A 27,553-nucleotide genomic window follows, 5' to 3' on the forward strand; every position below is an offset into this window, starting at 1 on the left:
AAAGTTGTAATTAATCGCAATTTCACAATGTGCGATTAATTAGTTAATTTTTTTTAATCGATTGACAGCCCTAATATATATACATATATACATATATATATATGTGTATATATATACATGTATATATGTACATGCATCCCCTGCACAGCGTGTTCTCTGACTGATGTCTTCAGGTCTCATTCTTTCCACTTCTTGATTTCATTCCTTTAGTCTGAATCTGTTCATCATTTATCACAACACCACATGATTAATTCACGCCTTACCTCGGACACGTCTTCAGTCGGCGAGGAAATAGAGTCCAGGTTCTCCAGGTTCTTCAGGTTCTCCAGGTTCTCCAGTCTCTGTGTCTGGATCCTTCTGAGAGACAAGCAGCAGCGAGCTGTCGAGTTCTGGAAGAGAAAGGAAGAAATGGAGTCGGTTCAGAGTTTCTTTATATAGGAGCAGGTTACCTCCTGATACCTGGAGGACATCCAACTGTTAACGGAGTCAAAGTACAGCGTTTTATTACCCTATACAGCCGTGTATCAGTGTGTGCCATGTCGTAAAGTCATGGAAGTTAAACTGAAAGTTTGCAGTGAAGATTTGTTAAAGCACTAAATGAGTTTACGGGTTGCAAGTTAACAAATTATCCTCTTGATGAACATTTTATTCTCACAATAATGTAAGTTATATAATAAATAATCCATTGACCTCGATTCTGATTCATGACCCATGAACACGTTAGTGTTCAGTGTTGAAGAAAGAACAATATGGTCTTTATACGTTGACCTGTGTGGCCTGTATGACCTGTGTGGCCTGTGTGGCCTGTGTGGCCTGTGTGACCTGTGACCTGTGTGGCCTGTGACCTGTGTGGCCTGTGTGGCCTGTATGACCTGTGTGGCCTGTGTGGCCTGTGTGACCTGTGACCTGTGTGACCTGTGACCTGTGTGGCCTGTATGACCTGTGTGGCCTGTGTGACCTGTGTGGCCTGTGTGGCCTGTGTGACCTGTGTGACCTGTGACCTGTGTGGCCTGTGTGACCTGTGTGACCTGTGTGACCTGTGACCTGTGTGACCTGTGTGGCCTGTGTGGCCTGTGTGGCCTGTGACCTGTGTGGCCTGTGTGACCTGTGTGGCCTGTGTGGCCTGTGTGGCCTGTGTGGCCTGTGTGGCCTGTGTGGCCTGTGTGACCTGTGTGACCTGTGTGGCCTGTGTGGCCTGTGACCTGTGTGGCCTGTGTGGCCTGTGTGGCCTGTGTGACCTGTGTGGCCTGTGTGGCCTGTGTGGCCTGTGTGACCTGTGTGACCTGTGTGGCCTGTGTGGCCTGTGACCTGTGTGGCCTGTGTGGCCTGTGTGACCTGTGTGGCCTGTGTGGCATGTGACCTGTGTGGCCTGTGTGGCCTGTGACCTGTGTGGCCTGTGTGGCATGTGACCTGTGTGACCTGTGTGGCCTGTGTGACCTGTGTGGCCTGTGTGGCCTGTGTGGCCTGTGTGGCCTGTGTGACCTGTGTGGCCTGTGTGGCATAGATAGATAGATAGATAGATATATACTTTATTAATCCCCAAGGGGAAATTTGTCGAGACAGTAGCAGCAACACACAAGAGTAAAAACAAAACACAAAATGTAAGAAACAGGGATGAAAGATATAGAAGTATACAAGTAAAATAAAAAGTAAAATACAAACCAAAATATATATGTAAATATGTAAATATACAACACACATGCATACACAACACACAACAACACTGACAAATCAAATACACAGTATTAAATATTGACAGAGTGCAAAAAGCAAAGTGTGTGTATGAGTGCAGAGCAACTGAAATGAAATGTGTGTGTATGTGTGTCGTGCAAACAAATGAAATGTGTGAAGTGCAGATTAACATAGTGTGAGTATTCAGTTATTGTTGCAGTTATTGCACTATGATCTGGCAAGAGGTGATCTGTTATAGAGCCTCATAGCCGTCGGCAGGAATGTTCTCCTGTATCTGTCCTTGTGGCAGCGGAGCGTGAGGAGACGTCTGGAGAAAGTACTCCTCTGTCCCTGTAGGAGGTGGTGGAGAGGGTGGTCCGGGTGGAGGGTGGTGGGTTGTCCAATATGGACACAAGTTTCTTCAACGTCCTCCTCTCCACCACCTGTTCCAGGAGCTCCAGCTGGCAGCCGATGATGGAGCCAGCCTTCCTAACCAGTTTGTTGTGACGGCTGGGGTCACCGGCTCGATGCTGCCCCCAGCAGACAATGGCAAAGTGCAGCACACTGGCGACAACCGACTGGTAGAATAACTCAGCATCTTGCTGCACACGTTGAAGGATCAAGCTTTCTCAGGAAAAATAGTTGACTCCTCCCCTTCTTGTACACAGCGTTGATGTTGGCCTTCCAGTTCAGCCGGCTGTCGATGGAGACGCCCAGGTACTGGTCCTCCTCCACCAGGTACTGGTCCTCCTCCACCATGTCCACGCCCACCCCAGGACACTCAGAGGGGAGGAGCTGTCGCCATCCTCCTGTAGACCACCACCATCTCTCTGGTCTTGGCCACGCTCAGCCGCAGGTGGTTCTCATCGGCCCACTTTACAAAGTCACTCACCACTGCCCTGTACTCCTCCTCCCGTCCATCCCTAATACACCCGACCACTGCAGAGTCATCAGAGTACTTCTGCAGATGGCATGACTCCGTGTTGTACTGGAAGTCACTGGTGTACAGGGTGAAGAGGAAGGAGACAGAACAGTTCCTGTGGGGCTCCAACATCACTGACCACCGTTCCAGACAGCACACGCCCATTCTGACAAACTGTGGTCTGCCTGTGAGGGAGTCAGTGATCCAGGAGATGGTGGACGCGTCCACACCGGCCACCGCAGCTTCTCACTCAGCAGCAGTGGCTGGATGGTGTTAAATGCACTGGAGAAGTCAAAGAAAGTGACTCTCACAGAGACACCGGTTCCATCCAGGTGCGACTGAGCTCACAGCAGGTAGATGATGGCGTCGTCCACTCCCACATGAGGCTGGGAAGCAGATTGCAGAGGGTCCAGCGACGATTTCACCTGCGGCCGGAGGTGGGCCAAGACCAGCCTCTCCAGCACCTTCATCACATGGGAGGTGAGGCGACGGTCGGTAGTCGTTGAGGCCAGATGGTGTTGACTTTGGGACGGGGACCAGGCACGCGTCTTCCACAGCACTGGGACTTCCCCAGCCTCAGGCTGAGGTTGAAGAGGCGCTGCAGGACACCAGACAGCTGGGTGGCGAGGTCTTTAGGACCCTGGGGCTGATGCCATCAGGACCTTCAGCTCTGCGCTGGTGTAGTTTCTCCAGCTGTCTTCTCACCTGGTCAGTCGTCACAGAGAGGGGAGGGTGGAGGAGCCCATTGTTATTGAGGGCTCGGTGGATGTGCAGCTCAGCAGGGGGACAGAGGGGAGGTGTTTGGAGGTGTGATGTGTGGAGGAGACAGGAGAGGGCTGTGAACTGAACCTATTGAAAAAACAGTTCAGCTGGTTGGCCTTCCAGGAGCCCCTGGCTGTCTCCTCCCACCTTGAAGCCAGTTATCTGCTTCATGCCAGACCACACCTCCTTGTGTTGTTCAGCTGGAGTTTGGCCTCCAGCTTCCTCCTGTAGGAGTCCTTGCCTCCCTGAGCTTCACCTTCAGGTTGCGCTGGGCTCTCTCAGCTCATCCCTGTCTCCAGACCTGAAAGCAGCTTTCTTCATGTTAAGCGCCTTCAGGTCCCTGGTGATCCAGGGCTTGTTGTTGGGGAAGCAGCACAGTCCGTGATGGGATGGTGGTGTGTTCACAGAACTTGATGTATTCCGTGATGCAGTCGGTCATCCTGTTGATGTCCTCCCGTGCGGTCCACACAACACATCCCAGTCCGTTGACTCAAGCAGTCCTGTAGAGCGTCGTTAGCCTCCAGAGACCACCTCCTCACAGTCCTGGTGGTCACCGCAGCCTCTTCACCAGAGGAACATACCTGGGTGTCAGCCCGGACCAGGTCATGATCAGACCTGCCGAGGGGAAGGGCAGTGGCGCTGTATGCGTCCTTAGTATTAGCATACAGCAAGTCCAGAGTTTTATTGTTCCTTGTTGGGCAGTCTATGTATTGATGGAAGGTTGGCAGAGCTTTTTCCAATGTGGTGTGGTTAAAGTCACCAGTGATAGCCATGAATGCTCCAGGCTGATGATTCAGCAGAGCAGACACAGTGGAGTGGATGGTGTCCACAGCTTCCTCAGCGTCAGCTGATGGCGGCACGCATACCCACACCCACAATCGCGCACGTGAACTCTCTCGCCGGATAGTACGGGCGCAGCCCCACGGCCAACAGTTCAATGTTCGCTACAGAAGCGCTCCTTCACGCACACATGGTCCGGATGGCACCACCGCTCATTCACATAAACAGCGATCCGCCCTCTTCTTACCGCTCTGTGAAGCGTCTCTGTCAGCCCGAACAGTCCTGAAGCCGGGCAAAGACGCGCTGTGATCCGGATAGTCCGCGTGTAGCCACGTCTCAGTGAAGCACAAGAGACTGCTCTCACGGAAGATCCTCTCAGTCATTACCAGCACGCCGAGCTCATCCGTCTTATTCGCCAAAGACCTCACGTTCCCCGTTATGATCGACGGTACCGAGGGTTTGTATCTCCTCGTTTTAGCCCTCCGCTTGACACCCGATCTGCAGCCGCGAGCCCTTCTCCGCAGCTCCAGCGGGATCACAGGTCTGTCTCCAGGCGGAAGCAGCGGCCTGCACAGCGCGATCAGCTGAGCACGCGAGTAGACGACGGTCCCCGTCATTGTTTTGCTGTGGCTCTCCGATACACACGACAAAGTGAACAAAAGCCACGGTAGAAATATCGAAAAAAGTAGTTATGGTCCAGTGTCCGACCGTAACTAAGACAAACGTGAAAGAAAAGAAAAAGAAAAAGAGAGGAAAAGTGCAAAAAAAGACAATAAAATAAAAGCAAAATGCTAACTACTGAAACCAGCAGCCGTTGGCACAGCGCCATTTTTATATGTGTGACCTGTGACCTGTGTGACCTGTGTGACCTGTGACCTGTGTGACCTGTGACCTGTGTGGCCTGTGTGACCTGTGTGACCTGTGTGACCTGTGACCTGTGTGACCTGTGACCTGTGACCTGTGTGGCCTGTGTGGCCTGTGTGGCCTGTGTGGCCTGTGTGACCTGTGTGACCTGTGTGGCCTGTGTGACCTGTGTGACCTGTGTGGCCTGTGTGGCCTGTGTGACCTGTGTGACCTGTGTGGCCTGTGTGGCCTGTGTGGCCTGTGTGGCCTGTGTGGCCTGTGTGACCTGTGTGGCCTGTGTGACCTGTGTGACCTGTGTGGCCTGTGTGACCTGTGTGACCTGTGTGGCCTGTGTGACCTGTGTGACCTGTGTGGCCTGTGTGACCTGTGTGACCTGTGTGGCCTGTGTGACCTGTGTGGCCTGTGTGACCTGTGTGACCTGTGTGGCCTGTGTGACCTGTGTGGCCTGTGTGGCCTGTGTGGCCTGTGTGGCCTGTGTGACCTGTGTGGCCTGTGGCCTGTGTGGCCTGTGTGACCTGTGTGGCCTGTGTGACCTGTGTGGCCTGTGTGACCTGTGACCTGTGTGACCTGTGTGGCCTGTGTGGCCTGTGTGACCTGTGTGACCTGTGTGGCCTGTGTGGCCTGTGTGACCTGTGTGACCTGTGTGGCCTGTGTGACCTGTGTGACCTGTGTGGCCTGTGTGACCTGTGTGGCCTGTGTGACCTGTGTGGCCTGTGTGGCCTGTGTGGCCTGTGTGGCCTGTGTGACCTGTGTGACCTGTGTGGCCTGTGTGGCCTGTGTGGCCTGTGTGACCTGTGTGGCCTGTGTGACCTGTGTGACCTGTGTGGCCTGTGTGACCTGTGTGGCCTGTGTGGCCTGTGTGGCCTGTGTGACCTGTGTGACCTGTGTGACCTGTGTGGCCTGTGTGGCCTGTGTGGCCTGTGTGACCTGTGTGACCTGTGTGGCCTGTGTGGCCTGTGTGACCTGTGTGACCTGTGTGGCCTGTGTGACCTGTGTGACCTGTGTGGCCTGTGTGACCTGTGTGGCCTGTGTGACCTGTGTGGCCTGTGTGGCCTGTGTGGCCTGTGTGGCCTGTGTGACCTGTGTGACCTGTGTGGCCTGTGTGGCCTGTGTGGCCTGTGTGACCTGTGTGGCCTGTGTGACCTGTGTGGCCTGTGTGACCTGTGACCTGTGTGACCTGTGTGGCCTGTGTGGCCTGTGTGACCTGTGTGACCTGTGTGGCCTGTGTGACCTGTGTGGCCTGTGTGACCTGTGTGACCTGTGTGGCCTGTGTGACCTGTGTGGCCTGTGTGACCTGTGTGACCTATGTGGCCTGTGTGGCCTGTGTGACCTGTGTGGCCTGTGTGACCTGTGTGGCCTGTGTGGCCTGTGTGACCTGTGTGGCCTGTGTGACCTGTGTGACCTGTGTGACCTGTGTGGCCTGTGTGGCCTGTGTGGCCTGTGTGACCTGTGTGACCTGTGTGGCCTGTGTGGCCTGTGACCTGTGTGACCTGTGTGGCCTGTGTGACTTGTGTGACCTGTGTGGCCTATGTGGCCTGTGTGACCTGTGTGGCCTGTGTGGCCTGTGTGGCCTGTGTGACCTGTGTGGCCTGTGTGACCTGTGTGACCTGTGTGGCCTGTGTGACCTGTGTGGCCTGTGTGACCTGTGTGGCCTGTGTGACCTGTGTGGCCTGTGTGGCCTGTGTGACCTGTGTGGCCTGTGTGGCCTGTGTGACCTGTGTGACCTGTGACCTGTGTGGCCTGTGTGGCCTGTGACCTGTGTGACCTGTGTGGCCTGTGTGACTTGTGTGACCTGTGACCTGTGTGACCTGTGACCTATGTGACCTGTGTGACATGTGACCTGTGTGACCTGTGACCTGTGTGACCTGTGACCTGTGCTGCGTCTCCTCCTCCTCACTTCCTGAGACGTTGAACACTCATCTTCACCAAAACTCAGAACTCTCTGGGTTCTAGAAGGTTCCACTGCTGCAGAGAACACATGTTCTATTAAACTCAGTTTATTTCTATAGCCCATTTTCACAAATTACAAATGTGTCTCAGGGGGCTTTACAGTCTGTACACATAGACATCCCTGACCTTTGACCTTTGACCTCACATCGGATCAGGAACAACTCCCAAACAAACCTTCAGGGGAAAGAAGGTAAGAACCCTTCAGGAGAGAACAGAGGAGGATCCCTCTCCAGGATGGACAGAACAATAGATGTCATGTGACCAGGTGACCAATAGATGTCATGTGACCTGATGAACAATAGATGTCATGTGACCAGATGAACAATAGAGGTCATGTGACCAGATGAACAATAGATGTCATGTGACCTGATGAACAATAGATGTCATGTGACCAGATGAACAATAGAGGTCATGTGACCAGAAGGAATCATTACACACAAATTAAAACACAGTAACAACACAATGAATATGACAGAGTGAATAGTTGGTAGTCGGCATGGACCACCATCCAGACCTCCACCATCCATCAGGCAGATGGAGGGAGACAGGAGGAGTGGGCGGAGTCTCAACAGTGGGCGGAGTCTCAACAGGGCCACAGCTCTATAGTGGCTTTATAGAGGTCATAAAGCCACTATAGTCGCTTTATGACCTCTATGATATTCTCCATAATCGACAGATATAAAACAGTAAATATCTTTCTTCATTCTCTACGTCCTGTATTGTATCTATTAATTAATGTTTTCATGTTTATATTTACTTACTTACCAAGATCAGTCTGTGCAGCCGGGGGGAGGATCGCCCCTCTGAGGGCCAAGCTGGGTCACAGCCTGTCGTCATGGTGACTGAGGAGGGGGGGGGGGGGGCTACTTGTCACATCTTCACCACCGTGCAGCGTTTAAAACACATAAATACAGAGAAACGGAGCGTTTGTATTTCTTCCTGTGGATGTCTGGACGTCTGTTTTGGATTGTAATGTGAAGAGGAGAAAACAAACAACATGTAGCGTGTTAGAGTTCAAACTAACACGTCTATGAGAGGAACACAAGTTTAATTTAATGACATCACAAAAATTAAATAATAACTATTAAAGCCAATAATGCCAAATTATTTTGGGGGGGCTGAAGAAAATGGGCCTAACGACGCTCCTGGTTGCAGTTCTACATGCCATCATGCACGTTGATTTAAAAAACATATTTTAAACTTATTTAACTTTAAAATAACTCTGCTAAATATACTCAGTGGTATTTCATATCTGATCTATTTAAATATTTAAAATGTAATCTTTTAGAACCGAGAAGACTTAAAACAACAGCAACAGCTACCAAGAGAGAGGAAGGAGAGGAAAGAGAGGAAGGAGAGGAAAGAGAGGAAAAGAGGAAAGAGAGGAAAGAGAGGAAGGAGAGGAAAGAGAGGAAAAGAGGAAAGAGAGGAAAGAGTTTTACTACAACCCCAAAAGAAATGTTAAATGTTTTTTATTTACAAAATATTGGAAACATGTAATAATGTATTAAACTAGAAGGAAGAGACGACAACAAAAGAAGAGAGGACAACAAAAGAAGAGAAGACAACAAAAGAAGAGAGGACAACAAAAGAAGAGAGGTGTAGCGTTTATTCATTTCATCATCTCCGCTGTCACATAATCAATAAATCAGCAGCATGGCGTCACGTGATGATTACGCAACATCTATTGATCCCGATCGATTGGTTTCAAATCTTTCGATCTATAACATCTGATTTTAACACTTCAGGAGCTAGAGCTGAAAGGAGCTGTGGATAATCGTATCCTCACATTAATTACCGTTTTATTGCTATAAACTAAAACTCCTCCCACATTTAAAACAAATGTCAAAAAATCAACGTAAATAAGGTAAATCAGGTAAATCAGGTAAATAAGGTAAATAAGGTGGAGGTGCAGTCACTTCTCCTTCTCCGTGGACATCCGGCCGTCGTGCCACGCCTCCCTGGTGCTCCTCAGGGCCTTGGTCCTCTTGGGGTCCACCACCACGTAGTCCACACGTGCACGCTCGCCACGTGCGCGCCCGCCGCCTCCCCCTCCCCCCCCCGCCGCCGTGCAGCGTTTCTGAGGAACGGAGGCGTCATAAAATCATACACATTCTAAACGTGTCAAACATATTTATATTTAATACTTTAACAAATGAAACACATCTGTAAGAAATAATTATTGGAAAATTATAATAAATAAGTTATTAAACTATAGAAACATACGTACATGCCAACAGGGCTACAGAATATAAATATATATATATATATATGAATATATATAAATATATATATAGTGTATAAATATATATAAATAAATATATATATACATATATATGTACACATAAATATATATCCAGAAATATATAAATATATATAAATATGTATCTATACATATATCTAAATATATATAAATAAACACATATAAATATGTATGTCTAAAAATATGTGTATATTTATCAACATATATATATAAATATATATGAATAAATATATATATGTATATATATAGAAATATATATATACACATATATGTACAGTATAATATATATATATATATAGAAATATATTTATTTATATAAATACATATATATATATATATATATATATAAAAAACAAAGTGGTGTCACCTGTCTTGTTGGTGTTGACCGCCAGGTGTGGAGGTCAAGGTCCAGGTACTCCACCTGTTTGTCGCCGATGGCTCGCCGGAGCATCGGGCTGCTGACTCCGCCCTCTGAGGCGCGGTGCAGCATGAGCCTCAGAGACTGTAGACACACACACACACACACACACATAGACACACACACATACACACACACACATGTAAAGAATGAAGGAAGGAGAGCAAAGACTAAAGAATGATGGAAGGAAAATAGGGGGAGAAGGAAAAATGAGGTTTTTTTTACCGGCTCCCCGGTGCTGTAGCTGAGGCTGGAGTTGGTCGTCGTCATGGAGACGTAGCTCTCATTGGCGTCATCGGAGTCGGAGGACGGGGACGAGCTGTGAGCGGAGGTCGGCCTGACCGACCGGCAGCTGGACGGACTGACGGCGAGACGCGTCAATACATTGGCACCATTGATCAATCATTATTGATTAGTTTAAAATAAAAACTATTTTCAGAACCAATTATTTTTTTACTTTTAGGTAATTAATTTATAAAAACAAATAAAACAATAGGAAAAATGTATCGGGGTATTTCTTTCTTTTTTTTACTGTGTTTTACTGGAATAAAAGGCAAAACAATTAATACATTAATCAATAACTTGGTGCATGAGAATAATAAATCACCAAATTCATGAGGTCACTACAAGATAAAATAATGTATGAATTGATTGTTTCATCATTTGGTATAATTAATCATTAGTCGCACCTACTGTTCCTCCTTTTATTACCTCACCTCCTCTGGTCGGGAGTAATAACGTTAAATATCTTTATCGCCACAAGGGGGCAGCAGAGAGCAACACGCACACACTTACTCCCTCGTGAAGGTTCGAGTGACGGGCGAGCGCACAGGGGGCGGGACTTCCTGCCAGTCCAGCTGCACCGAAGTGATGTCCAGAGGAGCTGGTTTCACTGGGAGAGAGAGAGAGAGAGAGAGCGGGAGGGAGGGAGAGAGGGAGAGAGGGAGAGAGGGAGAGAGGGGGAGAGAGAGAGAGGGAGGGAGGGGGGGGAGGGAGACTTTTACTACTTTGAGAACCACATTTAAACTGCAGAACTGAGGATGTTTTATGTACAAACAAAAAGAACAGGGGAGTAAATAATGGTTTGTTTATCGTCTGTTAAAAGTGTTAAATACATGTTTACTCTGTAAATACTGGTATGTGCTGCATTTTTAGATAATATAATATAATATTGCATATTCCGGCCCGAAAGAAAGTGTACAAAAATAAAAATGCCGATGTGACTTTCTTTATGTATGAAAACAAAAAAAATGTCAACCTGTATGAATATTGAATGGTTTTTATAAGCTACAGCTAGCTGCCAACGCAGTGGGAGCAGGTAAATAATAATAATAAAAAAGGAGGTTGAAAGGTAAACAAGAGACGAGAAGTGACCAACACAGAGAGAGAGAGAGAGAGAGAGAGAGAGAGACTATGAGAGCAGCAGGACTCAGAGCCGTGTGGTCGCACCTCTCGTCTTGTGCGGCGGCTCCGCGGCCGTCTGGACGTCGGTTCTCTCGGCGGGCTGAGCGGCGCCGGCGGCTGCAGAAAGCATCAAGCAGGCCGCTCAAAACTACTAGAGACACTCTGTCCACGTGCAGAATCCACATTTACACTTCTACGGCAAAACAAATATCACATTTTTAACTTCAATAGTGTGTTATCGACTGAGAAGACTAGCGGAGGGGTACAAAACCCTATTTATGTGAGCGCAGCTGAAAACAGTTATGCTGCTGAGAGAAGCTATAAAACGGGCCTTCCTTTGAGCCACAAGAAGAACAACATTAATATTTATAATAAAAATAATTATTTATAACCTTATCAATATCTTGACTATAGTTAATATTAATTTTGCAATTTATTAGATAAATAAAAGTTCATGGAAAACACCAAATTGACTGAGTGACTCTAAACTTCTGACCGGTCGTGTACGTTTGATGAAATGATGTTTGGGGGTCAGGTTTAAGTGATTATCTTTCTTTCCTGAACACGATGTCATGGTATGTGACGGTGTCTCCCCCGCTCACCTCTGCGCTGTGGCTTTAAGTTGCGGTGGACCGGCGGCGGCATCGCCACCACTTCCGCTCCACCGGAAGCATTGGCGGCGTTCCTCCGGAGCGGCGGCTCGAGGGGGTCCACGGGGGTCAGGGGGCAGGTACGAAAACCCATGTGGGCGGGCGGGGGGACTTGTCGCCCGAGGGGGGCCAGGTCGCCCGCGGCGGGGTTGGGAAGGCCCGGGAGGGAAGGGGTGAGGGGGGTCATGGGGACGTAGTCGGCCTCCTGGACGTGGACCCCGGGGTCCGAGGGAGGAGGCGGAGGCTCCCTGGAACCAGAGAAGAAGACGTTTAGAAATTGGGGCGGTCCCATGGGAAGTAACGCGGTAAAATAATGGCTTCCATGAATCTGAGAGGATGGACGCGACTAAAGGTCGTCCTGTGGATCTGGAGTCTATCGGCACAAATGGCAAATAAAAGTTGACCTGTGAACTCCGGCCCTCACTGGGGCCCGTGAGCCACTGTCCACGTGTTGTGAATGGACACAACTCAAAAGAAACACGACTTCAGGACACGCCAAAATGACACCAACCGACGATTCTTGGGTTGAAACTTCAAATTTCGGTAAAAAAAGAAGAAGAAAGATAATGCTTTAAAAAAAAAAAGGTATCTTCTGACCAACCTTGCGGCGACGGCGGGCTCGGTGGTGGCGGCGCTCATGGGAACGTAGTTTTCGTCCACGTCGCCATCTTCAGAGCAAACGCTACCCAGAGGCGCCATGCCTTTATTAAACTGAGAGAGAGAGACGAAGAATTTTGAAATAAATTTTTTTTAAAGTCATGAAATATGTTCCTTTTATTGTACGGAGGATAAAAAATGAAGAAGATTGAACTCACAAAGTAGCTGTTGAAGCTCTCGCTGAACTCGAACATGCTCGCTCGGTCGGAGGGAGACCGAGGCGTGAAGAACGAACCTGAAACACAGAGGGTCCAAAACATCGACGTTCAGAACCCTTCAGCCCAGAGCTGAGCCGGGAGCTTAGCTTAGCTTAGCTTAGCTTAGCATGAAGACTGCAGACTTAAACATTTATTTATACATTTATTTAAGCATTTATTTATGCATTTATTTATTTATTCCTATATTTATTCATGCATTTATTTATTTATACAAAAGTCATTTTGAGTCCTCCATATGTGTGTCTGTCCTCACCTTATACATGCTTCCTTTGGGCAATATTATCAGGAAACACTCCATAAACTTTCATTGTTATGCAGATGATACTCAACTATATCTATCGATAAAACCAGAGGAGAGCAACCAACTCGGTAAAATTCAAGCATGTCTTAAAGACATAAAAACATGGATGACCTGCAACTTCTTGATGTTAAACTCAGACAAAACCGAAGTAATTTTACTCGGCCCTGAGCACCTCAGAGATCAATTATCTGGTGATGTGGATTCTGTAGACGGCATTGCCCTGGCATCCAACACCACTGTAAAGAATCTTGGCGTTATCTTTGATCGGGACTTGTCCTTTAACTCCCACATAAAGCAAATCTCAAGGACTGCATTCTTTCATCTACGTAATATTTCAAAAATCAGGCACATCTTGTTTTAAAAAGATGCAGAAAAATTGATTCACGCGTTCGTTACTTCGAGACTGGATTACTGCAACTCCTTATTAGCAGGCTGCTCTAATAAGTCTCTTAGGTCCCTCCAGTTGATCCAGAATGCTGCAGCTCGTGTTCTCACTAAAACTAAGAAAAGAGATCACATCACTCCTGCACTAGCTGCTCTGCACTGGCTCCCAGTAAAATCAAGAATCACTTTAAAATTCTTCTCTTAACGCACAAAGCCTTGATTGGTGATGCACCATCATATCTTAAGGAGCTTGTAGTACCATATTGCCCCACTAGAGAGCTACGCTCACTAAATGCGGGACTACTTGTAGTTCCTAGAGTCTTAAAAAGTAGAATGGGAGCCAGAGCCTTTAGTTATCAAGCTCCTCTTCTATGGAACCAGCTTCCACCTTCAGTCCGGGAGGCAGACACAGTCACCTCGTTTAAGAGTAGACTGAAGACCTTCCTCTTTGACAGAGCTTATAGTTAGGGCTGAATCAGGTTCACCTGGTCCAGCCCCTTGATATGCTGCTATAGGCTTATAGCTGCCGGGGGACGTTTTAGGATGCACTGAGCACCTATCTCCTCTTTTTTCTCTCCTTAGGGATGAATTTTCATCTCTCAATCACACGTTACTAACTCTGCTTTCTCCCCGGAGTCCTTTTGACTTCACGTCTCATGGGGTCATCGGACCCTATGAGACGGCATAGATCCTATCTGCTATGGATCATCGAGGTCTGGGTCGTGGAATTCCTGCTCCTGACTACGCCACTGTCCTGTTGAGACTCCGCCCACTGTTGAGACTCCGCCGACTCCTCCTCCCCACCGCCATCTGCCTGATGGATCGTGGAGGTCTCCATGTGTGGAATATGCCTACTATGAACTATTCATACACTCTGTCACATTCATTGAATGTATTTAAACTCTAAATCTGTCCTTCTGGTCACATGACATCTATTGTTCTGTCCATCCTGGAGAGGGATCCTCCTCTGTTGCTCTCCTGCAGGTTTCTTCCCTTTTTTTCCCCCTGAAGGGTTATTTGGGAGTTTTTCCTGGTCCGATGTGAGGTTTTGGGGCAGGGATGTCTATGTGTACAGATTGTAAAGCACTCCGAGACAAATTTGTAATTTGTGAAATTGGGCTATACAAATAAACTGAATTGAATTGAATTGAACCTGTCTGTGTGTGTCTGTCCTCACCTGTCTGTGTGCGTCTGTCCTCACCTGTCTGTGTGCATCTGTCCTCACCTGTCTGTGTGCGTCTGTCCTCACCTGTCTGTGTGTGTCTGTCCTCACCTGTCTGTGTGCGTCTGTCCTCACCTGTCTGTGTGTGTCTGTCCTCACCTGTCTGTGTGCGTCTGTCCTCACCTGTCTGTGTGTGTCTGTCCTCACCTGTCTGTGTGCGTCTGTCCTCACCTGTCTGTGTGCGTCTGTCCTCACCTGTCTGTGTGTCTGTCCTCACCTGTCTGTGTGCATCTGTCCTCACCTGTCTGTGTGTGTCTGTCCTCACCTGTCTGTGTGTGTCTGTCCTCACCTGTCTGTGTGCGTCTGTCCTCACCTGTCTGTGTGCGTCTGTCCTCACCTGTCTGTGTGTGTCTGTCCTCACCTGTCTGTGTGTGTCTGTCCTCACCTGTCTGTGTGCGTCTGTCCTCACCTGTCTGTGTGTGTCTGTCCTCACCTGTCTGTGTGCGTCTGTCCTCACCTGTCTGTGTGTGTCTGTCCTCACCTGTCTGTGTGCGTCTGTCCTCACCTGTCTGTGTGCATCTGTCCTCACCTGTCTGTGTGCGTCTGTCCTCACCTGTCTGTGTGTGTCTGTCCTCACCTGTCTGTGTGTGTCTGTCCTCACCTGTCTGTGTGTGTCTGTCCTCACCTGTCTGTGTGCATCTGTCCTCACCTGTCTGTGTGTGTCTGTCCTCACCTGTCTGTGTGCGTCTGTCCTCACCTGTCTGTGTGTGTCTGTCCTCACCTGTCTGTGTGTCTGTCCTCACCTGTCTGTGTGCGTCTGTCCTCACCTGTCTGTGTGTGTCTGTCCTCACCTGTCTGTGTGTGTCTGTCCTCACCTGTCTGTGTGTGTCTGTCCTCACCTGTCTGTGTGCGTCTGTCCTCACCTGTCTGTGTGTGTCTGTCCTCACCTGTCTGTGTGTGTCTGTCCTCACCTGTCTGTGTGTGTCTGTCCTCACCTGTCTGTGTGTGTCTGTCCTCACCTGTCTGTGTGCGTCTGTCCTCACCTGTCTGTGTGTGTCTGTCCTCACCTGTCTGTGTGCGTCTGTCCTCACCTGTCTGTGTGCGTCTGTCCTCACCTGTCTGTGTGTGTCTGTCCTCACCTGTCTGTGTGCGTCTGTCCTCACCTGTCTGTGTGTGTCTGTCCTCACCTGTCTGTGTGTGTCTGTCCTCACCTGTCTGTGTGCGTCCCGGTCCACTGAAGGTGTTGCACCTCGGCAGGCCGCCGCCCCCCTCCGGCCGCCCGTCCCTCCTCTCTCTCTCGGGGGGCGGGCGGCGGGGCAGCGTGGCGGCCCTCGCGCCCGTTGAGGGGCCCTCACCCGGGGCCTGGGGGCCCTCACCCGGGGCGGCGGCCTGGGGGGGCTTGGGCGGGCGCGGCGGGGGGGTCGAGTGGCTCAGGGAGTCCACGCTGGGGGTGGAGGCGGGGCGGCGCAGGGGGCGGGGCTTCGCGGTGGACGCTGGCCGGGGGATCTGGTACCCGCTGGCGGAGGAGAGTCCCTCGCTACCGACGGAGACGACCGCGGGCCGCAGGTGGAGGTCCAGGGAGAGCTTCCTGGGGTGAGGGGAGGGGTGACAACGGGGTCGGCCGGCTCGTCTCTGGAGGTCAGAGGTCACGGCGGCGTCCGGAGACCGGCTCAGAGAGCCCGACCAAGCAGCCGTCCTGAAGCCGCCGGAAGAGGAGGAGGATGGAGGCGGGAGGCCGTTGTGGAGTAGGGAAGGAGAGGAGGAAGAGGAGGAGGAGGAGGTGGCGGAGGGAGGAGGAGGAGGGTTGTCATTGGAGTCGGGTTCAAGAGAGAGGGAGGAGCCTAAAGGAGGACTGGAGACGGAGAGATACAGAAATAAGAGTTTAAAAAACAAAGAGATCAAATATCTAGATGGTAGAAATCTGTTGAATCTTTTTGGTTTTATTGTGAAGAAATCAGTGAAATAAATCCTCTAATAATCCTCTAATAATCCTCATGGTTCTCATGTCTACACTCAACCTGTAACTCTGTGATTATTTAAATATTATCAAACAAAAGCCCAAAATGTAGAAACACCCCAAAAGATGTGTGACTGATTTAAAATTCTGTTTTTGATTATCGTTGCGTAATCAAAACTTTGGGATCTTTGAGGTTCATAAAGACACACCCTCTGAGTAGCACAGTGTAGTTTATATATAAATATAAGACTACAAAGACATCAAAAAATGAAGTCCCTGTGTGTGTGTGTGTGTTTACCTGATGTGACTCTGGCAGTGCGACAACCACAAGTAATTTTCATCCGCGTTGCCGCCGGTAACCAAGCTCCTGACACTCACCGGGTCGTAGGGGGGCGGGACCGACCCCGTGACCCCCGTGACCCCCGTGACCCCCGGGACCCCCGGGACCCCCGGGGCGATGGCGGCGGCGGCGCGGCCGGCCACCGTCGCCTTGGTGACGGAGGACGAGCCGGAGGACGGAGGTTTCTCCGGGACTGGAGGAAAGTAAAAAGTGATCCACATCAGAGACTCATACGTCTGGGGTTCTCTCCCTGCAAGGCATTGTGGGTATTGGAGTGTTTGTCATGAGAGACATTTAAATGGGACTATTTTCTTTTTTTTAGAGTTATTCTGTTCTGCATTATAATGAAATACGTTCGGACACCCCTCTATATCATTTTAAATTATTAACTTTAACTGTTAGAGCCATCAGAACCGAAAACTGTTTTTATTCTCTTAACCCTTGTGTTGATTCGGGTCATTTTGACCCGAATCAACATTACACCCTCCCCCCGCCTTTGGGTCATTTTGACCCGATTCAATGTTTCACCCTCCTGTTACCTTTATATTTACTAACATATTTTACCCTTTGGGTTCAATTTGACGCCAGCAATTAAAACCTCCAGAAAATTATTAGAATTAATATTGTTTTCCAAGTTTAAGTGTGAGGCACTTTATGTTTGTTTGTTGACTGCCGAAAGAACACCGACATTAAACATTGAATGGGGTCAAATTAATCCTAAGGCGGGGGGAGGGTGTAATATTGATTCGGGTCAAAATGACCCTAAGGCAACACAAGGGTTAACTCGAGTCTTGAAGTCTGAGATGAACATCGAGAACGTCTGAGTCACCGGCCTCTTTCCTCTCTGCTGGTTCCCTCTCTCCTCTCCTCCTCCTGGCTTTCACACTGACTCAACCCACACTTCTGTCTGTCCATCCACCCACCCATCCATCTGTCCATCCATCCATCCATCTGTCCATCTGTCCATCCATCCATCCATCTGTCCATCAATCCATCTATCCATCCATCCATCCATCCATCCTCCTCCTCCTCCCCCGTACCGTCCTCCGCGGGGTTGAATCCACACAGCAGGCAGATGGAGGCGACCCAGCGGTCCATGTCCTCCTGGGACTCGGCCACCAGGTACCAGGTCCTCTCCTCCGTCCGCAGGTCGAACACGAAGCTGCTCTCCAGCTCCTTCTTGGTGAAGGTCAGGCCGGCGTCTACCTGGAGGGTGGGGGGGGGGGGGGTAACGGGACATCCATCTTGTTTTTAAGTGACTTAACGGGACATTCCTTCATGGGATTCATATCGGAGCGTTGATTGTTTTTTCCAAAAACATGAGGAAATATGGTGCAGATAAAAAATAATAAAAGAATCTCCCTGTGTCAAACATTAACTTATCACTCCATATATTACTTGACAAATATTAATACTTTTATTTCTCCATAAAAATAAACACATGAGGAAAGATATATGTAAATATTCTTAAGAAAAAGTTAGTCTTCCTACACTTTTTCACACAGAAACTTAATAAACTAGGACGGGCACTCGGTAGAGCGCATACCTTCGCATATCACAAGATTGGGCATTGAATTATGAACATTTTGGCATTAGTTGCATGCCAATTGGATAAAAATTGGCCGCGCTATGGTAAAAATAAGATGTTGACCTTTTCATGACCTTGACCTTGACATTTGACCCGATCGATCCCAACATCTAATCAAATGGTCCCCGGATAATAACTAATCATCCCACCATATTTCATGCGATTCGGTTTAATACTTTTTGACTTATGCGAATAACACGCACGCATACAAATACACGGCGATCAAAACATAACCTTCCGCATTTTCAATGCGAAGGTAAAAATGTGGAAAGCGACGATTCATGTCATTAACCCTTTATCAGGCGAGGAACCATATATGGTAACTTCGTTGATTTTCTACCTAAAAACAAAAACAATATATATATATATATATATAAAAACAAAAACAATATATATATATAAAAATAATTTATATATATATAAAAACAAAAACAATATATATATAAACAAAAACAATATATATATATAAAGACAAAAACAATATATATATATATATATAAACAAAAACAATATATATATATATAAAAACAAAAACAATATATATATATAAACAAAAACAATATATATATAAACAAAAACAATATATATATATATAAAAACAAAAACAATATCTATATATTTTTAACAGTGTCGTTATGTCCTACAATAGCCCCGTCGTGCTGACATGTTGGGCACATGAAGGGTTAACGGCGTGCGCCTGTACCTGCTCACACAGGCTCAGGTTGATGGTCCGGATCGGCCTCCGGGACTGCTGGTTCTTGAAGTACTGCAGGACGTCCGGTTCCCCGCTCAGACGACCGCTGCGCAGCACGAACCAACGCCGCTTCCACGCCTGGAGAGAGGGGAACGCTTCATCTCAGGGCCGACTGCACGACTTTATGCCAGATTATGTATTTGACAGATTATTGATGGAAAGGTCAGAAGACGATGTTTTCTGTCCTTCTCTGACGTTCAGGCTGACTGGCGTCTCTCTCCCGTGGGAGAGGTTTGACACTCCAGTGCACATGAATGTTAACTAAACCACACACACACACACACACACACACACACACACACACGCACTCACGTTGCTAAATCTCCGGTTGTTGCTGTCATGCACTGGGTCGGGTCCATCTCCCATGAGCAATCCATGGAATGACTCCTCATATTTCAGACATGACTCACTGTGTGTGTTTGATAAGTTGGTGTGTAGGTGGAGACCAGAGATACACACACACACACACACACACAGATATAATCATCTCAGTGTTTTTCTGTCTAAAAAAGATAAGAATTGGTGACAAAGAGCGACTCAAAACATAGGACTAAGCTCTGAGCTGCTGTTTATGTGGCTAAATATGCATGTGTGTGTATATGTGTGTGTGCGTGTGTGTGTGTGTGTGTGTGTTTGCTCGTGAGTCCAACAAGTCCAACAAACTAAATCCCATTCTTCCGATCCCGGATTAAAATGTTTCCCAACAAAAACCAACGTAATCCCAAAGGAAGGCCTCTGTGCGTGTGTGTGTGTGTGTGTGTGTGCGTGTGTCTGTGTGTCTGTGTGTGTGTGTCATCAAAGTGCACGGCACTTAAATACTGTAGTGCACGTTCCTCCCTTCTTGCTCTCCAAACACAGACAGGAAGAGGAAATAGCTGAACAGGAAGTGCCAGAAAGAGAGGGCAGTAGATGTGTGTGTTGTATGTGTGTGTGTGTGTGTGTGTCTATCCTCTCATTTTTAGGTTGCTGGACAAACAGCAGGGTTGCAGCAACAAGTATGACAATATTGTTCTCGGCCTTCTATGGAATAGTTGACTCAAAAACAATATAAAGAGTGTGTAGTAAAAAATGTGTATTCTTGTGCAGCTTTATCCACGCGTCACAACTATTTTTGCCAAAATATTCCTAAAAACCCGGCAATGGTGATTTTGTTTTTCACTCAAATAACCCAAACCGAGATATTTACAAAAACCCAACCAAGTAGTTTGTTGCCTAAACCCAATGAAGTGGTTTCCGGAAGACAGGAAGTTTATTTTGAAAATACTTTTGGCATGTAACGGGTGGAAATTGTCGAATGGCTAAGGTCACCGTGGTGAGGATGAGGTCACCGTGGTGAGGATGGGGTCACCGTGGTGAGGATGAGGTCACCGTGATGAGGATGAGGTCACGGTGGTGAGGATGGGGTCACCGTGATGAGGATGAGGTCACCGTGGTGAGGATGAGGTCACTGTGGTGAGGATGAGGTCACCGTGGTGAGGATGAGGTCACCGTGGTGAGGATGAGGTCACTGTGGTGAGGATGAGGTCACCGTGGTGAGGATGAGGTCACCGTGGTGAGGATGGGGTCACCGGGGTGAGGATGGGGTCACCGGGGTGAGGATGAGGTCACTGTGGTGAGGATGAGGTCACGGTGGTGATGAGGATGAGGTCACGATGGTGAGGATGAGGTCACCGTGGTGAGGCTAAGGTCACAGTGGTGAGGCTAAGGTCACCGTGGTGAGGATGAGGTCACCGTGGTGAGGCTGGGGTCACGGTGGTGATGAGGATGAGGTCACGATGGTGAGGATGAGGTCACTGTGGTGAGGCTAAGGTCACCGTGGTGAGGCTAAGGTCACCGTGGTGAGGATGAGGTCACCGTGGTGAGGCTGGGGTCACCGTGGTGAGGATGAGGTCACTGTGGTGAGGATGAGGTCACCGTGGTGAGGCTGGGGTCACCGGGGTGAGGATGAGGTCACTGTGGTGAGGATGAGGTCACCGTGGTGAGGCTGGGGTCACCGTGATGAGGATGAGGTCACGGTGGTGAGGCTGGGGTCACCGTGGTGAGGATGAGGTCACTGTGGTGAGGATGAGGTCACCGTGGTGAGGCTGGGGTCACCGGGGTGAGGATGAGGTCACTGTGGTGAGGATGAGGTCACGGTGGTGAGGATGGGGTCACCGGGGTGAGGATGAGGTCACCGTGGTGAGGATGAGGTCACCGTGGTGAGGATGGGGTCACCGGGGTGAGGATGAGGTCACCGTGGTGAGGATGGGGTCACCGTGGTGAGGCTGGGGTCACCGTGGTGAGGATGGGGTCACCGTGGTGAGGATGAGGTCACTGTGATGAGGATGAGGTCACGGTGGTGAGGCTGGGGTCACCGTGGTGAGGATGGGGTCACCGTGGTGAGGCTGGGGTCACCGGGGTGAGGATGAGGTCACTGTGATGAGGATGAGGTCACGGTGGTGAGGCTGGGGTCACCGTGGTGAGGATGAGGTCACCGTGGTGAGAATGGGGTCACCGTGGTGAGGCTGGGGTCACCGGGGTGAGGATGAGGTCACTGTGGTGAGGATGAGGTCACGGTGGTGAGGATGAGGTCACCGTGGTGAGGCTAAGGTCACCGTGGTGAGGCTAAGGTCACCGTGATGAGGATGAGGTCACCGTGATGAGGATGAGGTCACCGTGGTGAGGCTAAGGTCACCGTGGTGAGGCTAAGGTCACCGTGATGAGGATGAGGTCACCGTGATGAGGATGAGGTCACCGTGGTGAGGCTAAGGTCACCGTGATGAGGATGAGGTCACCGTGGTGAGGCTAAGGTCACCGTGGTGAGGCTAAGGTCACCGTGATGAGGATGAGGTCACCGTGATGAGGATGAGGTCACCGTGATGAGGATGAGGTCACCGTGATGAGGATGAGGTCACCGGGGTGAGGCTGGGGTCCCTCCCACCTCCTCTACCCTCTCTTATGACCACTGGCGTTCCACAGGGCTCTGTACTGGGTCCTCTCGTCTACTTCCTGTTCACCTATATGACGGCACACCTGTACACGGCTCCTCGCGGAGCTGCCCGCGTATCAGCAGCTTCAAAAGTCCTGATAATAAACTCTTCCTCAAACACTTTCCCTCATCCCTTCTCGCTTCCTCCTTCGAGCCCTTGAGCTCGGACAGGAAGTGGGCACAATGGATCTAAAATAACATTTCCTCCGTCCCGCCTCCGAACCAAATTTAACACCAGACCTGAATAACAATCGCCGTCCAGTCCCTCGTCCACTGATCTATTCCTCCTCTTCCTCTTCCTCCCATCACATTTAACATGTTTGTCATGTGACTTCCAAACACTAAAGGAACTGAAGTTAAATGTAAAAATTATAATTTGATTTGTCTCAGGAATTTTCAGTTACGTTTACTAAACAATGACCAGAATGTATAATAACCTATAACTGAAGAGCGGCTACATTATTCTTTTTTTCTTTTTCCTCGGTTCTTACATAATTCTCTCGTTCATCAATAATAATAATTCCGAGTCCCTAATATTTTTATTTTTACAATTATTTTCTATTTGTGACGTAACCAGGCGGATAATTTAACAAAAATAAACGGCATTTTAATATAAATGTATTTCTGTGTCAATCACAGCCGTTTTACGTAGATACGCATCTCATTGGTTATGTCGGGAAACGCAGCCTCCCGATTGGAGGAAAATAAGTCCCGCCCTCCTCCGGGTTAAGAGACTGAGGGAGGTTTCAAATGGATACGAGGCGTTGCTAAATTATTTACTCTTGGTTGCTTTGTTACTTTTGTTGTTGTTTACAAACATGACATTGAGATTAAATTATAAAAAATATTATTTAGTTCATGATTCAAAAGAGAAAACACATAATGTATTAATGTAAATAGATTAAAAAATAATTCCGAATTATTGAAAAAGGAGGAAACATGTGAGAGTCGCTGTGTGTGCGCTTTGATGTTGTTGATGTGTCTTTATGGTCATAACGACGACACCGGCCAATCTGTGTGACCCCGCTTTCCTAAACTGTGTGTGTGTGTGTGTTATTGTACTGAGTGTGTCATCCTCCTTGGTTTCCTTCCAGTCCACGTGTGTGTTTCCAAATCTTCAGAGAGGCCCCCTCTCTTCCAACCGGGCCCAGCTGAGAGCGATTAGTTTATTGCATAACACACACACACACACACACAGTGCATGATGAGCTACACGCCACGAACTCTGGGCCAATGCGTGAACACACACTTGGCCTGCTGCAGCCGTTATAGTCTTCTCCATCTGTGTGTGTGTGTGTGTGTGTGTGTTGACAGGAGACACACAACTGTCGTGGCAGTGTGTGTGTGTGTGTGTGTGTACACACTGGGCTGTGTATACCACCATGGCCCACCGTCTTGAGCTCTTTCTTCTCTCTCATCTTCTTCTTCTTTCTTTCCAGCGCAGTACATTTGTTCCCTCTCATAAACGTGCCTGATGTCAGCTAGGGGGAGGTGCATTGTGGGTAATGGAGTCCACGTGATTAATGGCCCATTTGAGAGTGTATTTGCTTTAGCATCTGTTATCATTTTATCCTCATGAAAAGAATCGGCAAACCACTCGGACGCCCTTTGAGACAGTTGGTTGTAAACGTCTTCTCAAAACAATCACTTACTCAACACACACACACACACACACACACACACACACACACACACACACACACACACACACACACACACACACACACACACACACACACACACACACAGGAAGAGAGAGTAAATGAATGAAAGGGAAAGGTACAGAGAGAGAAACTAGAGGAAAGATTCGTGGAAAATATGTTGAGGAGAGATGAGATTAGCTCAACTCACTGGGAAGGCATGCTAGATATGCAGTGTGTGTGTGTGTGTGTGTGTGTGTGTGTGTGTGTGTGTGTGTGTGTGCATAAGCTGCTTCTTTATTGGAAAGCGAGCTGTGCTGCCATTGAACCAACAACCTGAATTGTTAATATATATAATTATTTTAAACATTTCCTTTTAAAATAAAATACTCCATCGATACCCTTATGTCAACTGTAACATATATATATTTATATATATATATAATATATATATATATTTATATATATTATATATAATATATATATATAGTCCTTGCTGCTACTGCTTAATAACTGTTTATATTATATATAAAAAATATATATACATAGAATATAAACAGTGTCTGTGTCTATATATATACATGTATATATATATATATATATTAGAAACAGTTATTACTCAGTAGCTACAAGGATTATTTCCTTAATTCTGCATCTCCTCAGGTTTTTATTTTTTGTATCTATTTAGAAATAACTTGAACCTCTTTCTGTGAATTATTAAAATCTCTTTAAGGCAAAGCTGATTTTCTGTTTTCAAATTGTAAGAAGACGAGTTAGCGCTGACAAAGAAACATCCTTAAAATCGATCAATCGATTAGTCGTCGACTATTAAATTCATCTGCAATTATTATTGGAGAGTCGATTAATTAATGTTAGTCAAAATATTTCTTACGGTTGAATATTTTCCCATTTCTTTGCTGCTCTGTGACGGCAACGTGAACGTGTTTGAGTTGTGAGAAGAAGAGAAAAAAGACGTCTGATGACGTCACTCTGACGTTATATTCACACTGTCTCTTCAAAGGTTTTTAATATAAGTGCAACGACTGTGACACTGAATGAAAACAGAGAGGAAACACACATTGGGACCAGTCAGAGATTCATTTCTGTCGGAATCGATCCCATTTAGTCAATAAAAGACAAATAAATGTTTTTAAAAAACTGATAAGAAGTGAACTTTATTACTCACGAAGCGGCGCAGCTTCTTCTCGGGGGGAGACTTCCTGAGCCAGCCCTCACACAGCAGCTCCCCGGAGCCGCTCATCCCGGAGCCGCGCGGACTGCCAATCGATCAGCTCGAGCTCCCAATCAATCAGGATTCCCCGGTGTCAATCAGACTCGACCAATCAGGAGCCAGCTCCTCGAGGCTCCGATTGTCTTTTAAAAAATCAGCAAGATTCACAAATCAGTGAGATGAGGGTTTACAATCAGCTGATTCTGGTGTAATCGATACACTCGGTGGACTCGAGTCACACCTCCTTCGCGTCTACTTCCCGGCAGAGCCCCTCTTCCCTTCCTCTTCCCCTCCTCTCCCTCTCTGGTCGTGAGACAACAGCGCACAATGCCTCAGCGAGGACATTCCTTCTCTCCTCCTTCTCACTCCTCCCCTTCTGCAGTTGCTCAGGATAAGATGAAACTCCCCCCTGTGGCTGATATTGGGTACTGTAATTAATGTAAATTAAAGTATATATAATGTAATATTATTTATTGATCACTTTAATGCAACATCTGGTAAAGGTGGAGATGATTTTTAGAAATTGTTGTTTTGTAATAATATATCAATAATGATATAAATATTTGTTTTAAAAATACAAATATGTGACGACACAATTAGCCTCACAGAAAAAGGTCAAACTAAAATAAAACCTTGAAAAATATTACAACTTTTACGAAAAATTCGCCTCACGAATATTTAAACTTTCTACATATTCTTCTTCTTTATACATTCCAATAATAATACTAATAATTTGAACTTTTTCTAAAAAAACATTATGCTGGAAATCATTTTGGAATATATTAAAAACAATAAAAAGTATGTAAGATGGGTCCTTTCTCGGTGGTAATCACACATTTTCACAAGACATCACTTTTGGACATAGTATTTATTTCAATCTTAAAAGTTTATAACAACTTCTGGATAACATAACATGTAAAATAAACACAAAAAAAGAAAAAAAATACAAATTTTTAAATCGCACACCCCAGGTTGACATAATTAGAATTAATAAAAGCAGTTAAAAAAAAAAAAAACATAAAATCAAAGGAAACAAAATAAAATTCTTCCCTCCCTCCCCCAAAACATCTGTTGCTAATTTAATATTTTTTTGGGATACAAACTCAAGCCAGCGAAAGTGAATTTAAAGGTTTTCGGGTGCAAAACGGGCCCAAAAATACCTCAGGCCCTCTTTTTATTTTTTAAAATTGGTTTTACAAGCAAAGCCCAGCACCTGGAAATGTAAAAATAAAATAAAAATACACAAAAAAATAAGTTTTTTTCTAATCAAGGAGCCAAAAATCCATATTTAAAAAATGTTTGCACAAATATCTGGAACGTTCCCCCAATTAATTCACTACCTATGAAGCAAATCCCCTTTAACTCTCTTCTACACATCGAGTACATCGTTCATATCATACAACTTATGGTTCAGGGAACGGGGCTCCGTTTAGAATTTCGGTGAAAATGCGCAACCTTTGTTTGAAAACAGCGAACAATCGATTCCCCGCAGCCGAATAAAGTTCATATAACCTTTTTATCCTCTTTTTATTTTCAAATATATATTTATTCTCTATAAAATACTGTTTCATTCAATAAAAGCCTTACTTTGTACAATATCTTGAGTGGAGTGTCAGTGAGCGTTGAATGTGTGTATCTGTGTGTGAACGCATCCGTGTGTGTGTGTGTGTGTGTGTGTGTGCGTGTGTGTGTGTGTGCAAAAAGAGAACCTGGAGAATGTGTCTTATAACAAACAGCCAGTACCGATACTGGACCGTCTACACCAAAGAACAAAAAAAAGGTGTTTTACACAATATACACATTTTATTACTTACAAAATAAAAATAAAAGGTAAAGAGGAAGTAGGTGTTGGGGCTTTACGGTTAGAAGGCGGGGCTCCAGCAGGGTTAGTACCACCAAATGTAACGTTAAAAAACGACAGGAAGAATGACGGAGCCAGAGAGACAGAGCGTGTGAATGGAGAGCTGGGAACGATTAAACAGAAGGCGGTCTCGCGAAGGAGAAGCTCGTCGTCAGTGCGTCTCTCATCTCGGATGTTTCCGAAGTCAAAGTGCCGATCTCGGGGATCCACTCCTCGCCAATAACGCCAAAAGAAGAACGAAGGAAAAGGAAGGAGCACTTCTGTCTAGAAATGTTGTTTTTAAAAGAAGAGAAACGATCAGAAAGAAGGGAAAGAATGGAAGAATGCCCTTCCATCGCGTGGCACCTGTTGTTGTTTATTAAGTGGATGTCTTTTGAGGTACTTCTTAAAAACAAAGAATAAATGTACGATTTGTTTACGTCTTTCTTTTTTTTAGTTATTTCTCTCTTTTTCTTTCTTTTAAAGCTGTGTTGCACAGTAGCACCATTGTTTTAAAGTTGGAAGATGTATCCGGGAGGACAATGCACCATCGGCGTTCAACCTCTTAATGCCTCTCCGTCTCCCCTCCTCCCCCTCTCCACTCGTCCCCCGTCATCAGAACATCTCTCCGTTATCGGTCGTTGCCGTTACGTCCTCTTCATGCAGACCACGCAGCGGCTGACGCGCGTCCGGAGGTTACCCGCCTTGAGAGTCTCCGACTGGGGCTTCCTGCAAGGACCATGGGGGGGGGGGGGGGGGGGGGGTTAAGACGAGGAGGTGGGCACATACACCACCGTTCAACAGTTGGGAGTCACGTAGAAATGTCCTT

General features: G+C 47.2%; 3 protein-coding genes across 3 annotated transcripts in view; all 3 read right to left on the reverse strand.

The window, feature by feature from the left end:
• The window catches only part of LOC130212030 (uncharacterized), a 7,571-nt gene extending 7,269 nt beyond the window's left edge, over window positions 1-302 (reverse strand). The window contains exon 1 of the mRNA XM_056443120.1: window positions 264-302. The gene's annotated coding sequence lies outside the window, so the exon portion shown is untranslated. The remainder of the gene's footprint in view (window positions 1-263) is intronic.
• An 8,238-nt stretch (window positions 303-8,540) lies between these two features.
• Window positions 8,541-25,134, reverse strand: LOC130212020 (GRB2-associated-binding protein 1-like). The gene is made up of 13 exons (XM_056443106.1): window positions 24,840-25,134; window positions 18,995-19,123; window positions 17,744-17,909; window positions 16,662-16,896; window positions 15,618-16,258; window positions 12,500-12,576; window positions 12,286-12,395; window positions 11,637-11,932; window positions 11,080-11,151; window positions 10,426-10,522; window positions 9,856-9,991; window positions 9,580-9,714; window positions 8,541-9,029 (listed from the first exon to the last, which is right to left on the reverse strand). Exons 1-13 carry the CDS (start codon window positions 24,912-24,914, stop codon window positions 8,865-8,867), a joined length of 2,334 nt encoding a protein of 777 aa, XP_056299081.1. The 5' UTR covers window positions 24,915-25,134; the 3' UTR covers window positions 8,541-8,864.
• A 599-nt stretch (window positions 25,135-25,733) lies between these two features.
• The window catches only part of col4a5 (collagen, type IV, alpha 5 (Alport syndrome)), a 30,583-nt gene continuing 28,763 nt past the window's right edge, over window positions 25,734-27,553 (reverse strand). Inside the window, exon 49 of the mRNA XM_056442771.1 lies at window positions 25,734-27,453. Coding sequence (XP_056298746.1) covers window positions 27,372-27,453 — 82 coding nt within the window. The 3' untranslated portion in view covers window positions 25,734-27,371. The remainder of the gene's footprint in view (window positions 27,454-27,553) is intronic.

The sequence above is a fragment of the Pseudoliparis swirei genome, chromosome 21 (assembly GCF_029220125.1).
Source record: "Pseudoliparis swirei isolate HS2019 ecotype Mariana Trench chromosome 21, NWPU_hadal_v1, whole genome shotgun sequence".
Taxonomy (NCBI): Eukaryota; Metazoa; Chordata; class Actinopteri; order Perciformes; family Liparidae; genus Pseudoliparis; species Pseudoliparis swirei.